The following is a 13987-nucleotide window of genomic DNA, read 5'->3' as shown; positions in this document are numbered from 1 at the left end:
TAATCATTGTGGCATAATAATGGACGTACACCCTCTAAAGATCAACAAACATTTAACACTGGAACTTGAAGACATTTTAAATACCCAAAATAAACAAACAAAACAACCAAATCAACAAATAAAATGGATGACAAAACTGTCATTCCAAAAAATGAGACTTATGAACCCGACTGAAGACTTTTGTCATCCAGTAATTGGTAGAAAGAGAAATCAAAATTATTGAGATTGTTTCAATTTATAATGTAATTAATTGATTTATTGCTTATTGCGACAGGTTTATTGTGGGAAAAGCATCTTTCAAGCAGTGAGTGCTTTTCAAACTTGGTGTATTACCTAGCTGTGCTGCCGACCTAGTTTAAGTTTGAACGCTACAGCTAGCATAATTTTTGCTAGCATCACCGCTTATAGAAAAAACACATTTTTAGCTGCTTCTTTAGATTTTTAAATATAGGTTTCTGTTTAGTGAAGTTGATGTTTCCATTTAGCTCCACGAGGTACTTTACAGTACAAGTGGAGTCTACATGTAGTGAAACCCTCTATCTACAGTAGTTTTCATCCCGATATACACATTCTAAATGGAGGTGCATCATTCACAACAAATATTTGGCATGAATTCCTTCCCATATATTAATTGCTTTATTTCTTGACATTTATGGAAAGAAAGGAAACAATTCCCCTTGCTCTGGGTTCGGCCCTCATGGGTGAGAGTAAATGTTTTTGTTAGGTCACTTTAGAATGGCTTTTAAATATGAAGGATAGTAGCCTGGCCATTGCTTACCTACACAGTTCTGCTCAATTCTCATCTCCCTTCACTTGTTTTCTCCCATTGAAGTCAATTTCTTTGCTAGAATTTCTACCAGGCCAGTCAGCGTAAAGAAGAAGGAGAAGTTGTGAAGGATGGCAACAATTTTCTGTGGTGTTGCAGATTCGTAGTCTACCTGTGGCTTTAGCACTGGCAGCAGAGGAAGTGAATGAAGCCGTTCTGGCTGCATTGGCTAAGCTTCCGGATATCAAATTATCATTAAAAGCCGTCTGGTTCGGCTCGGCACGTCTGTCTTCGCAGCGGGGGATAGTTTTTGAACCCTGTTGCTCTGCGGCCTCTTGAAAGTGCCTCCCTGTGGGCACTGTGGGCCAATAAACTTATGAAGTTTATCGGCAATTTCCGGTAAACTTCATAACGTCCAACTGGCGCATTATGTACGTCACAGCCAAACATTAGCAGTTGGGTAAAATTTAAACCTTCAACAGCATCCATGCCTCGAGCAACCAACCAACCAATCAGATCCAACCAATCATTGGTTCTATATCATTGGTTGGAGCCCCATTTCTCAATGAGTGGTTGGATCTGGATCTGGACTCCAGATCCTCTGAACGAAGCAAAGCATAACGGGCTGGTTTTTACTAGGCTAGAGGGACAGGATATGAGACATCTTGATATCTTGATGGCGTGTGCTCCTGGTAAGACGTAATACAGTGACAATGGGAACACGCAAACATTTGCATACAGACTTATAGGTGAAATCACTCCGATGCATGCAGAGACGCAGAAAGGATTGAGCAGTCATGATTAATAAATCCATGCCAAAGAGATTCGATGAGTCATGTGAAATGAAGGCACAATGTGAGTAACGAACCATCATGTGGACACCCCGAGAAACGGAGGCTGTGTTGTGTTTTGTCCTGATGGTATTTCCTCACCGTCTCCCTTCCTCACACTCCTACATCTTGCTCTCACCTCCCTACCTTCGCCTCTTTCTTTCTTTCTTTCCTTCTCTCTATTTCTTTGTTTCTTCCTTTCTTCTGCCTCTCTTTTGGCCCAGGCTATGCCGGAGGGGCTCACATGCCTGATATCAGCTTTTTAAATAGGCCGTTTCAAACCGCGCGAGCTGCTGCCGTCTTTATCTCCCAAGCGCTCAAGAGACGAGCCGTTCCGGACACGCCGCTGGTGAGGGGAGATAAGCAAGCTGCTCTTCCTCTGTTGTTCTGCCTCGCTTTGATTTGCGTCACTAAGACAGAGGGGTAGTCCTCAGGTCTACCTGCCAAACCCGACAGCCCAGCCATGATTCATTTTCTGCTTGCTGTCATCTTGTGCATCTTTTTTTCTTACTGATTTACATCTCAGTCTGAAATGAGAACAACTAGAAATAAGCTCTGATGGAGACTTGATTATTTTAAATCAATTTTTAGCACTAAATATAAAATTCAGTATCAGAATAAACAGTTCTCCACATTGCCCCATGTACAAATTAGTTGTATTTACTTCTCCATCGCTATTCTCTCCCGCATGCCCACAACTGCTCTCCTCCCCACCCCTACACATGAAGTAAGAGTTCATACTCAACACTGCCATCTGCTGGTGATTTGCCATTTGCGCTTTTCACACATGGTTATTGCTAGCAGATGGGCGTTTTGTAACCACAGATAACCGGGGTCAAAGAGGGGGCCAGGCCAAATTCCTCTTAAATCTCACGCTGAGTGACCAGCAGCTTTTCAGGAATCAGTGGTTCAGGCTCAATCCCATGTTCCGCAGCACAACACTGATGTCCAGGCGCATATCTCCAGGCACTGAAAGCAAATAATCAGTTATTATTTTTGGGGGGCTCCTTGTGCAGACTTTGGTGTCAGAAGTGGGACTTTATATTTGCTATGTTTGACATGTGGAATACATGTAGAAACTATTCTTATCAAATAATATCTAAAAGGAAGGACTCTCTAAATCCAACCATTTCTTCATCTCAGATTACAGTGTCTTAGAAAAGGGAGGGATGAGCCTGGTTGCTTATGAAATTTTAATCTGCAGAGCTCCATAAGAGTATTAGGTACAGTTTGAGTCTGAGTCAGCATGAAAGGCAGTGTACGTATTTTACATCTTAATTTGCACTTCAACATTTTGCACATGTTCACACTAATATAGGACAACAAAATGAAGAGACACAATACAGCTGCCACTGCCAAGGATTGATGCAGCAAGCCACCTCCCTGACCAGAAACAAACCCCACAATGTTTAGTTATTTATAGTAAATTAATGCTTAAAGGAGTTTTTGAGCCAAACTTGTTCTTTGTGTTTCAAACCTCTGGTCTCTGACTATGAAACAAAACAGCGCTACTCCAGCACCAGTTTCCTGTTGGACCTTTTTCTCAGTGGGCTAATCAAACTTTGAAGTTTTGTTTCTTTCAAAAGAAACAATAAGAAAAAAATGGTAAAAACTAATTTAAGGAGTTTGGTGTTGTTTGCAAAAATTTGTGCGTCAGATTTACTGGTGGCTCCAGAAACGCACAAAAACAAAGGTTCCGCCAGAAAACCTTTTTTTGTATCTAAAAAAAAAAAGAAGAAGAAATGTATGTTTTAACATATTGCTTTTCCCGGCAGGGACAACAATGCATTCTCAAGTGGGTTCGTCTGAAACCTTCTTCTCTTTTGGGATATGGCAAAAATGAACATAAATGAACATAATTCAACAATTATTCCCTGCTGTAAACCGTAATGGATGGAGTAGTAAAGGACAAAGACCTGAATGGTACAATTATCTCATCTCAAAAATGTGTCTGTCGTTTCTCTCGTTTTATTTCCTTTATGCGTTCTTAAGAATGTGCGACAGACTTTTATCTCATTGTTGCATGTTTACTGTACACTGTTTAAAAAGAATACAACATTTCTATCAATGAGAAATTTCCTCAGTGACAAAGAACGGCTAAGTTCTTTGAGTTTGGTGTTTGGTGATAATCACATCATGACAAACACCCAGGCGAAAGTAACAAGAGGATGATTAAAAACGTATTTTTCAGGGCAAAAGGGGATTTGCGAGTGTGTGTGTGTACCAGTGCAGACCCTACAGGCTTGGAAGCAGCCGCGGCTACAGATTTGCGCTGGCTCAGTGTCTGATGCTTTTTGGCTCGTCATTGCGGGTTTATGTAAGAGCTGACGTAGACAGACACTGTAAATGTGTCCCTGCCATGGATTATACGCATTTTCCCTCTCCCGTTCTCAACCCCTTCACCCTCCCTTCCTGCCATGCCCCTGCATTCTGCTCAATAAAGCAGCATCTGCAGAGTGCTCTTGACGAAGCAGTGTAAACACCCATATGCACAGGCAGCTCGCCCTGTCAGGAACAGCGCTGTATTTCTGCTAACAGACTGCATTTCATCTGACAATATTGGAAAAAGGGTCCATGAAACATAAGGCGTTATTTACACCGCTCTCCGCCTTCACGGTGGGAATATGTCAGACGCGAAGTTCAACCTGTGGATGTTTGCTGTGAGAAAGAATAGTGCTGCTGCTTTGTATTGTAGGAGTTGAATATTGAACTTTCCCACGATGTATTTTATTTGGGTTTTAAGTGAGAGGCAAACATGAAGTAGGACATTTTTGTGAAATGGAAAGAAACACTTCTTTTGCCAATACAGCTCTAAAAAAAAGTGTCGTCCATTCCATCCCTTTGTCTTCCTCTTTTATTCTAAAATTTCTGAATAAAGCCCGACTAAAGCAATTACCATATTTTCTGGATTATAAGTTGTGTTGGAGTATAAAATGTTTAAAGCTGGTATGTTCTAATACTCCAGCTTTCAGATTGTTGAACATCAATCTGAAATTGGAAAAATATGACTCAGCAAACCTTTTTTTTTCCTCCGAAGAGTTTTTGCGGTGCTAGTGGCTCGTATTTTTTCGACAGTAGGCAGACAGGAAAGAGGGTGAGGAGAGGGGGGAAGACATGGGGCAAAGGTCGTCGGGACCGGGAGTCGAACCCGCGACGTCCACGTCGAGGATTAAGGCCTCCAAACGTGGGGCGTGCTAACCCCCTGCGCCACCACAGCACGCCTATGACTCAACAAACCTACCAAGACATGGCCATACGCCTCAACTGCAAATGGAGCATTGAGCAGAAAACGCCACTTACCATAAATTAGTGCAAATTGGAATTACAGAAATAATTTAGTTTAATGGAAACCAGGTGATTTTGAAAAAACATGTTATTTGTTCAAACGTTTTCACGTTAGGAGGGGGTGGTTTTTCAGCCGTATCAAAATTGGTGAATCGCTAAACTGCAATGGAAACACATTTCACCTCATTTTGGTTTATGTACAGCAATAGCAACATGCTTGTGTCACTTCAGTGCCTCAATAAGACGTCAAAGTCTCCTCTGAAGGCTAATGGTATCGCTAGGTATTCCATCGCCACCATGATTTTTAATGACTCATCATGTAAACAAACCTATTCACTTGGGATTTTAATTTAGTTTCGTATTTAAACGAAACACCACAGTTGTGAAATTGTATTTTTCCACATTAGCAGAATATCAAAAAAGTTTTGCGCACATCAGTAATGGACACTCTGCTTGAACGGCAGCAAAAATCTGTCTTTCATTGAAAAGCGGCAAGAAGAAAGCTTGCCACTGTGATCTGGAATCACATTCAATCTGAATGACCTTGATATATTCTACAAAGAATGTGTGGCAACATGTGTCTTTAGATGTGCAAAGCCCTTAGAAACATAGGCTCACAAGACTTGGAACAGTACTTTCAGAGGACGATGATTCTACAAAGTATTGACTCAGTTGGGTGAATACAAATGCATGCAACAGTTTTTATTTGCAAAAAAAAAAAGAAAATTGGAAGAGTTTCATTTTCCTTCCAGTTCTAACACATGTCCTTTAGTGCTGAACTACCACAAGCAATCCCAGTAAAACAGAATGATGTCTGTGGTTGCACTGTGACAAAATGTTATGGATATACCTATTTAGTAATAGCATATTGCTTTTCCATTGCGTAACATTTATGTTTTTGTGGCCAGTAAACAGTTAATAGCAGACAGCCCGTTTCCTATTTGGCACCACTCCCGCAACCATTTATCCGCTGGCCGAATGATATTGAACCATCCATTTAGTTTGGAAAGATAGCGGAGAGAAGCCATGCAATGTGTGGTGCTTGTCTGACCGTGTGTCTGCACACACTCGTGGTGTCTGCACGCACATGGACGCAGCAGGTGGAACGACGTGGACAGGGACAGAATAGAGGCTCAATCCGTGAGCCTAAATCAGGAGCGTGGAATTGACATGGCGGCAGTCCAGAAAAGACATTGTAGGACACTGACTGCATGGGTGATCACATATAAGGTCGCCCTGTTTGGCTGTCTGGCAGCTTGTTGAGCTTCTTTCTTTAAACTTTGTCATGTAAAGCAACAAAAGCATTTATTTTTATGTATTAATACTTTGCTTTATTTTGTATTTCCCTGTCTTTACATGTTAAGATTACATTTATATTGTTATCAGATCGTCTTTTCATAAGAATGGTTAAAATCATTAGTGTTTTTTCATAAATTTAGAAAAGTAATTTGATGTAAGACTTTTGCGTGCTTTTGGTAAAAAGTACAATAAATGCTGTAGCTGATTACATAATCAAGACATCTTTTGTCTTAAAAGATGACAAGGTAACTTTACCATTAACTTTTGGTGCTACTAGTGGCAGCATCCTGGAGTAGCGAGGCTACCTTAGCTCTGATTTGATCTTTCATGTTTTTTAGTTGACTCGTTGCACGTTTGGATAATTGTTCCCTCTGGTTTTGAACAATTAGCAGCTGAAAGTTTTTTTTCGTCTCTTACTTTTTTCGTTTCAGACAGTTGTTGTAATTCATAACCGTGGCAACAAGGTCTTTTAGTCTCGATAGATCAAGAGAGTTGGAAAAAGCTGATGAGCAAGAGACGCCCCAAGTTGGCCAGTTGAACATCGACGACCCCTGACGTCAAAATTCTGTCTCGGAAAGTTGGAGGCTTGTCCTCGGCTCTGATCTGAAAAACAAATATGGCTGCCACTGTAATTAAAGCGAGTGTTAGCAGAAAACCATTTCCTTCTGATGGTTTAAATCTCATCCGATCAGGTACATAGTGCTGTGGAGCTCATGTCAGAACATTTGCTAAGGTGATTGAATGTTCTAGATGTGGAGAAATACTTTCAGTTTGTTTGGCTGACTATAGTCAATAAACAAATCATAATTGTTCTGTGAATTAAAACTGAAGCACAGTTAAACTTTGAGATTCAACTTTTAAGGTAGATGGAACACCCCATTATAAACACCCCATTTCTCAAAACAAGACATCAAGACATTTGAATTCCTCAAAATTCAAATGTCTTGATGTTGGAGATACTCCTAAAAATATCAGTACATTTAGGCCTAAAAAGCTGGTACTTCAATGAACGCCGGCATTATGGTACCAGGTCTGTACATACTTATAGAAGTGTTACAGTTGCACTAGTTAAAGTATCTGCAACAAGTAAGGATTTTACTTGCTGCCCCAAAAAGGTGGGGGCTCGAGAATGGTGGCTGTGTCCCAGAAGTCTTTTCCCAATGGGATGTTCCCAAATCAACTCAGAGACACTCAGCTCCTTTTTTACCTTAACATACCAGTTCAAGGAACATCAATCCCATTCCACCCTACCATCCCATTTCCACTAGATAGCCTACCAAGATACCTAAAACCTCTGATGAAGGGGAAAGACTGAACCCCAACCTGAGCTTTGTTGAAGTCGAGAATCTTCTTCCACCCTTTGTAAACCAGCTGTTCAGAGATGCCATCAAGAGGAATACCTCATCCTTAGAAAGTGCAGGAAATGATAAGTGTACCGTTACATAACAGATCGATCTGATACTCACCATAATACAATCAGAAAAGTACCTCATATTTGTCAGTGGGTGGGGTGTTGCCTATAAATACGCATAAATGAGAGAGAGGGAGAACCAGAGGGAGTCATAACAAGGACTTGAAATAACTCATCGCTTTCAAAGTCACAAAATATCTCTTGGTTCTTAGATAACAGTAATCCAGTTACACACAGTTCCCAAACTGAAACAGCATCTCGAGTGGGAAATATGCCCTCCTCACTTAGATCACAACCCACACACTCATCTCTTGAAGCCTTTAAGCCGTAACTAAGTCAGCTGAAGTGTTTAGCTCGACTTTCAAATGCAGATTTGGGAGGGTAGACTATGGAGATGGGCGTGAAAGAATAGACTTTTACGCAGATACGTTTTAATCAACCCCAGAGTCATTTGTTGCCATGATGGAGTTGAGGGTTTAGGTTGTAGCAGTAATCCAATCCATGGGAAGACTTGTGTTCTCTGTCTGTACCCTTCTTCCTCCACCCACCATGGCTTTTGGATCAGTGCCGACTTGCAGGCTGACTGTAAAGGCTTCAATGTTCCAGTTAAATGCTGTTTGTTTTGGGGGGGGGGGGGGGGGTGTATGAGAGTGTGTGGAGATTGGATGTTAAAGCAAATATTAGTTTCACAGAATATGTTTTGTCTACCCTCTCAATGACACACACAAACATGCTGAATGACATTAGCCATTGCTACACCCCGCCCCCTTGCATCTGGCGGTCTTGTTCCCTCCTAGAGTGGACAGAAGCGGTCTGGCATTTAGCCTGTCCTTTGATGGCCCGATCCAAACCACCACATTAAACAGCCATGAAAGCCAATAGGGGCCAGATGAGCAGAGACTTTCTGGAAGCATTAACGACCCGATATCCCTGGCTGTTTATTTGCAACTACATCAGGTTAGACGGTAAAGGGAAGTTGCGTGCCATGTAGTGTTTTTGTCTGTTTACTCTCCCTTTCTGAATCTTTTCTGTGTTTTTCCTTAGTTGTCCATCCATTTGCTCCTCCTGAGCGGGGCTAATGAACCTATGTAGGGTCTGTACAGAGGATTGCGCCTGCAGGAAGAAAGCCTCATTGCATTTCTTCAGAGAGTGTCTCGTGTATTCTGGTGGCGTCCCGCTCAGTCCCAAAGGGGTTTTCTTGCTAAGATTAGTTCTTATTAGAGCGAACTTCGATCAGAGAGCTGCAAAGCTTCTTCTAATACTTGCTCCGTCACACTCGCTTTAGTTGGCTCCTCCGTCATTTCTTCAGTGCCCTCTCTCCTCATCACTTTGCCATCCAGCACTGCCTCCCCCGCATTTCCCCTCCCCTACTGATGGTTTGGTTTGCTGCAGTAGCAACAAGTTGCATGGTTGATTCGCCCATCTGCAACGGGCGGCGTCTCATTGAAGATGAGCGGTTTTGCATCTGTTTGAAACTGCCTAAGCCCCTTCAGCCTTGTCTTCCTCCCTTCTCTGGGATCCTTTCTTCTGACTGTTTTCAGTTATCTCCAACCCTCCGTACTTCTCTGCTGGGATGCCAGTTCTGCCCTCAGTCCTCAACCCGCCTGTTGTGACACCACACAATCTGTCAATGCTGTCGTTGTTACTTTGGGGAGAAGAGATGGAAGTGTCGTCTTTGCCTTTTTTTCTCTGTGATTGGACTACTACAAACATAGGGAAGGACATAGTGTGGCAGAGTGATGTGGAACCTATTGTTGTTTGTTTTTCCAACAATAAAGGCAGTAATGGCTGGTAAATCTACTTCACCAGTCATTGGCACACAAGAAACCAATTAGTGAACACAATATTTACTGTACTATTCTTGTTGAGAAAACATTTGTACAATAGCTTCACAACAACTCACCTTACTGAGTAGCTACTGTGTTTGGTCACATATTACCAAGGTCATTTTGAAAAGTCAATTCAAAATTAGGCCTGTCACAATAACAACTTCTCCTGAGCGATAAATAGTCCCAGAAGTTATTGCGATAAACGATAATATTGTTGTTTTGATACCATTTCCAAGTAATGTAATGGAAATGTCATAATAATGCAAAAACGCATTCTGAAAGATCAATAAACTTTAAATTCTAATGAACATTTAACACTGGAACTGGAAGACATTTTAAATGTCCAAAATAAATAAACAAAAGCAAAAACAGAAACAGCAAATAAACTTAATTACAAAGTCTCTGTAAACAAAACTGGCCTTCAAAAAAACTGGCTAGCTGAGACCAAAGCATCAGACTGAAGACTTTTGCCATGCAGGTTTTGGTAGAAAGAGAAAAGGAGAAAAATAATAAATAATGCAAATGGGAATTAGCAATCAGGAAGCAGCAGCACAACATAAAAAAACAATTCTTGAAACATGTCTCTCTTCATATTTTCTGTCTTCTCCTGATGAAGGCCGAAGCAGCCGACCCTGATTTGTTTGCGTGAGACCTGTGAGAGCAGCCTCAGTCGGCTCAGATTGCCCATTGACTTTTTTTTACTAGAGCGGTCAAGTGTTAGGTTATATCTAATGAATCGCTCAGCTTCACAGCGTTTACAGTTAGCAGCAGCTGAGCTGGGGCTCGGGGCTCTTTCATAGAGTCACTGTGTTAACCTCTGACCCCATGTTCACAGTGCTGACATGCACTGATTGCACAGACAGCAGCACAAACAGGAAGTCTATTTTTTTTTTTGCCAGCACTGAAACACGGTGAGCAGATCTACATTAAATATCTATAAAAATTCGACTTGACTTTACACTTATTTCCACGAACAAACTGGAAGCCGTTTTAAACCATTTAAGGAGACAGCAGCGTAGGCGGTGGTGCCACCCGAAACAGGACTACAAAGATTTCTGTAGAATATGTGCTCAGTAATATATATATGGAAAAAAATATAAGATGCGTGTACCAAATATGTGAAGAATGTATATTTTTTCTGTTTCGTTACCAGTTCTTCCCCTACGGCGACGCATCCAAGTTCGCCCAGCACGCTTTCCGGACCTTCGATAAGAACGGCGACGGCACCATCGACTTCAGAGAGTTCATCTGCGCGCTGTCCATCACCTCGCGAGGCAGCTTCGAGCAGAAACTCAACTGGGCCTTCAACATGTACGACCTCGACGGAGACGGCAAAATCACACGGGTGGAGATGCTGGAGATCATCGAGGTATCCCTGCACGAAGGAACTAAAAAAAAACTCCGCCGCATCTTAAGCTGAGTTCACGCACCGCTTGTTCTGGACAGGATATTGGTGCGCTACAGGATCTGCTGATGTTTTACTTGCAAAGATAAATTAACTTACTGGTTCTGCTAAAAAGTAGAACCCCAAATGGTTGTATCTGAAAGAAAACAACGTAACAAATTAGAACTACAAATCCAATCAGCACGAAACAACAAGTCAATCTGGAAAACATGTTAATGTTTTCAGGCTGTCGATGCAGATGTTAGGATTGGAATTAGGGTTGAAACAATAAATTGGATTAATCGTGATGAATTGTTTATTGAATTATTCGTCAACAAATTGGATGTTGATTGTTAACTATTTGCTGAAAGAACAACACAATCGGAGCAGTAATTAAGCTAAAACTGGAAATAAAAAAAACATATTTCCTTTATTTTTGTGCTTTTGAAATATGACTTTAATAGTTACGACGGCATAGTAGGGTCGTGGTAGATGGAAAAAAAAGAGGAGTAAATTTCCTCCAAGCCTCCTCAAACATTTTTAGATTAATCTTAGAAATGATCTAGAATAAACAAGAACATTTCTGAGTTCCAAAGATCAAAAATGTGTTCTAAAAAAGAAAAACCTTTGAAATTGTGAGATAAATCTATCAGAAACAGAGAAATTTTGCATTTCTCTGTTTCAAAAGTCAAAAGTTTTTTCTAGAAGGTTTCTGAGATTAGTCTAAAAATTTCTGAGGTTTTGGGCGGAAATTTACCAAAACCGCTCTAATAGCCTTCACTCCCTAATAGGCTGTCGTACATTAATGACTGAGTGAATTAAATAAAACAATGAAAGGAATTCAAATCTGCCAGATGTGTAAAATACTTTTAAACTTCCCCGTTTCTTCCCCCAGGCGTGACTTGCTTGTTTTATCCACGTAGGTTCGATAAACCCTCTTTCTCTTTGCCTTTTTGCCTTTTCCTTTCCTCTCGGCAGGCGATCTACAAGATGGTCGGCACGGTGATCATGATGAAAATGAACGAAGACGGCCTGACGCCCGAGCAGAGGGTGGACAAGATCTTCACCAAGATGGATAAGAACAACGACGACCAGATCACGCTGGAGGAGTTCAAAGAGGCGGCCAAGAGCGACCCGTCCATCGTACTACTGCTGCAGTGCGACCTCCAGAAATAGGCCTGGATGCGGCGGAGAGAGCGCCCCCCCCCCCCCCCCCCCCCCCCCCACCAGCCGCCACGGACTGCACAGAAAGAATTTCATGTTCCATTCAGTTTGCAGCTATTTCCACTGAAAAAAAAAAAAAAAAAGAGAAAAAATTATATGCTTGGACTACCTTTCAATGGATCTGCTTCTTGTGTTTGAAACACTCGTGTGCATGAGAACGTTATTTGCTATGAAACAAAACAACATCGACACACAGCATACAGTGGTGTGCGGGTGCGCACACCAACGCCACAAAAACAACACCTGCAAACACACACACACACATCTCTACATATAAACAACTTGCACAAATAATAACTATATATATGAAGAAATATAAATATGAATATATATTAAAATTATTTATAGATCAACTGCCAAAATGTGAAGTGTGCAAAAGTATTTTCCATTCAGTTTCATTCTACCAGAGCTTGCGCATCATGTGATGTGCTAAACGTTGAATTTGCCGCTACTCTATTTATTGTTCCGAGTTTACCGATGCTAGCTGTGCGTGTTTCACCAAACCTGTCGACCGAACCGAACTCTTACAACGGCGTACCTTCTTCCAGTACCCCCCATCCGTCTTTTCAAATATTAGCTCTAGACGAGGCGGATTAGCCCGAGCTTTCCCAGCGGAACGAGCCTGTACCGTCCACGAATACAGTCAATGTTGTTCATTTGCATGCCTTTAGGTTCTGCCTTAAAAGTCAAATTTCCCATCCGGTGATTGAAGACAGAAAGCCTTATCAACGCGACGCAGTGACTCTTGAGGGGAGACAGTTTGTTTTTGTTGTTGTTGTTGTTTTCGTTTTTTCTTTTTCAAAATAAATCAGCCTGCTGTAAGTCCTCCTACGAGTATTCTTCTACGGGTTGTAAGCTCTGTGATCCGTTGAGACTTTTTCTTTGGATTGCTTTTAACTGTGGGAGCATGTTTCCTTGTAGATTAGCTGTGCTATATGTTGCTAAGACCTAAATATCCCCTGCCTGATGTGCATTTGAGCACACTTATCTCGTTACGAGTTGGCCGACGCCGAGCGATGAGGACTGTGTCGTTTTGGACGAGAGCGAAACTAGCAGAACTCCGAGGCAAACCCGATGAAGGCGACTGATTTAGGATTGAACAGGCTGGAGTTATATTAGGAAAACTACTCTGATTCAACTCTCTTTACTTATTTGTCACATTTAGTTCATTTTGGCTGACAGGTTGCATATCGTTACAAGGAATTAAGAGTATTAAAGTAACCCAGAGGCGAGGTGTTTGTGGTGTTCCAAGAGGTCAGCTCTTAAGGTCAAGGTTTTCTGTTCAGTAGGTGTTTGCAACTTGTCCTCTTCGGCCCCTCAAAGTATTTCTCTTTTACCAATCAGTCTGATTTTTGTATGTTTTTTTACTCCCTTTGTTTCATACGTTCTACACATCGAAGTCCAGTGAAGTAGTACCTCCCAACGGTGACATTACTGACTTTGCTTGGCCCCAGTATATTCCAGACTTTATGTATTCGTTTAGTGGGACAACAGAAGAAAGAAGCAGATTTGGCAATAAAGATTTATCATGTTAGTCCATCTTCGTCCCTTCAGCAGTGTGGATTGTAACCCTGGTAAAGTGTCCAATCTAAACATCTTAGGCCTGATGATGTTTCTAACTACGACCGTGTTACTGCTGAGAGGTTTCCAAGTCAAAGGAATGGCAACAGTGTAAAAAAAAACAACAAAAAAAACAAAACAAAAAAAAACAACAACTATTCTTTTGTAGCATGTATTGTGTCCCTGACGACATGGCTGCACTACTCCCTGTGTTGTGATTTAATCTAATAAAATAAACTCTATGGGCAGTTGTCTGGTCTGATAACTTAACCAACCATCCTTTCAGACAAACATCCACATCTGAAATATTTGGAATTTCCAGGAATGGAAAAGCCTAGTAATGCTTAATAAATGCATTAAACAGTTTTCACTTTGATTTATTGATTTGGTATGTATTTT

General features: G+C 41.3%; 1 protein-coding gene across 1 annotated transcript in view; it reads left to right on the top strand.

Moving 5' to 3' along the window:
- The window catches only part of vsnl1a (visinin-like 1a), a 40803-nt gene extending 26964 nt beyond the window's left edge, over positions 1-13839 (top strand). Inside the window, exons 3-4 of the mRNA XM_028041080.1 lie at positions 10574-10789; positions 11783-13839. Coding sequence (XP_027896881.1) covers positions 10574-10789; positions 11783-11980 — 414 coding nt within the window. The 3' untranslated portion in view covers positions 11981-13839. The remainder of the gene's footprint in view (positions 1-10573; positions 10790-11782) is intronic.
- Positions 13840-13987: the final 148 nt, after the last annotated feature.

The sequence above is a fragment of the Xiphophorus couchianus genome, chromosome 15 (genome assembly GCF_001444195.1).
Source record: "Xiphophorus couchianus chromosome 15, X_couchianus-1.0, whole genome shotgun sequence".
NCBI lineage: Eukaryota > Metazoa > Chordata > Actinopteri > Cyprinodontiformes > Poeciliidae > Xiphophorus > Xiphophorus couchianus.
Note: the sequence above shows the minus strand (reverse complement) of the source record. Positions and strands in the feature narration are given on the sequence as shown.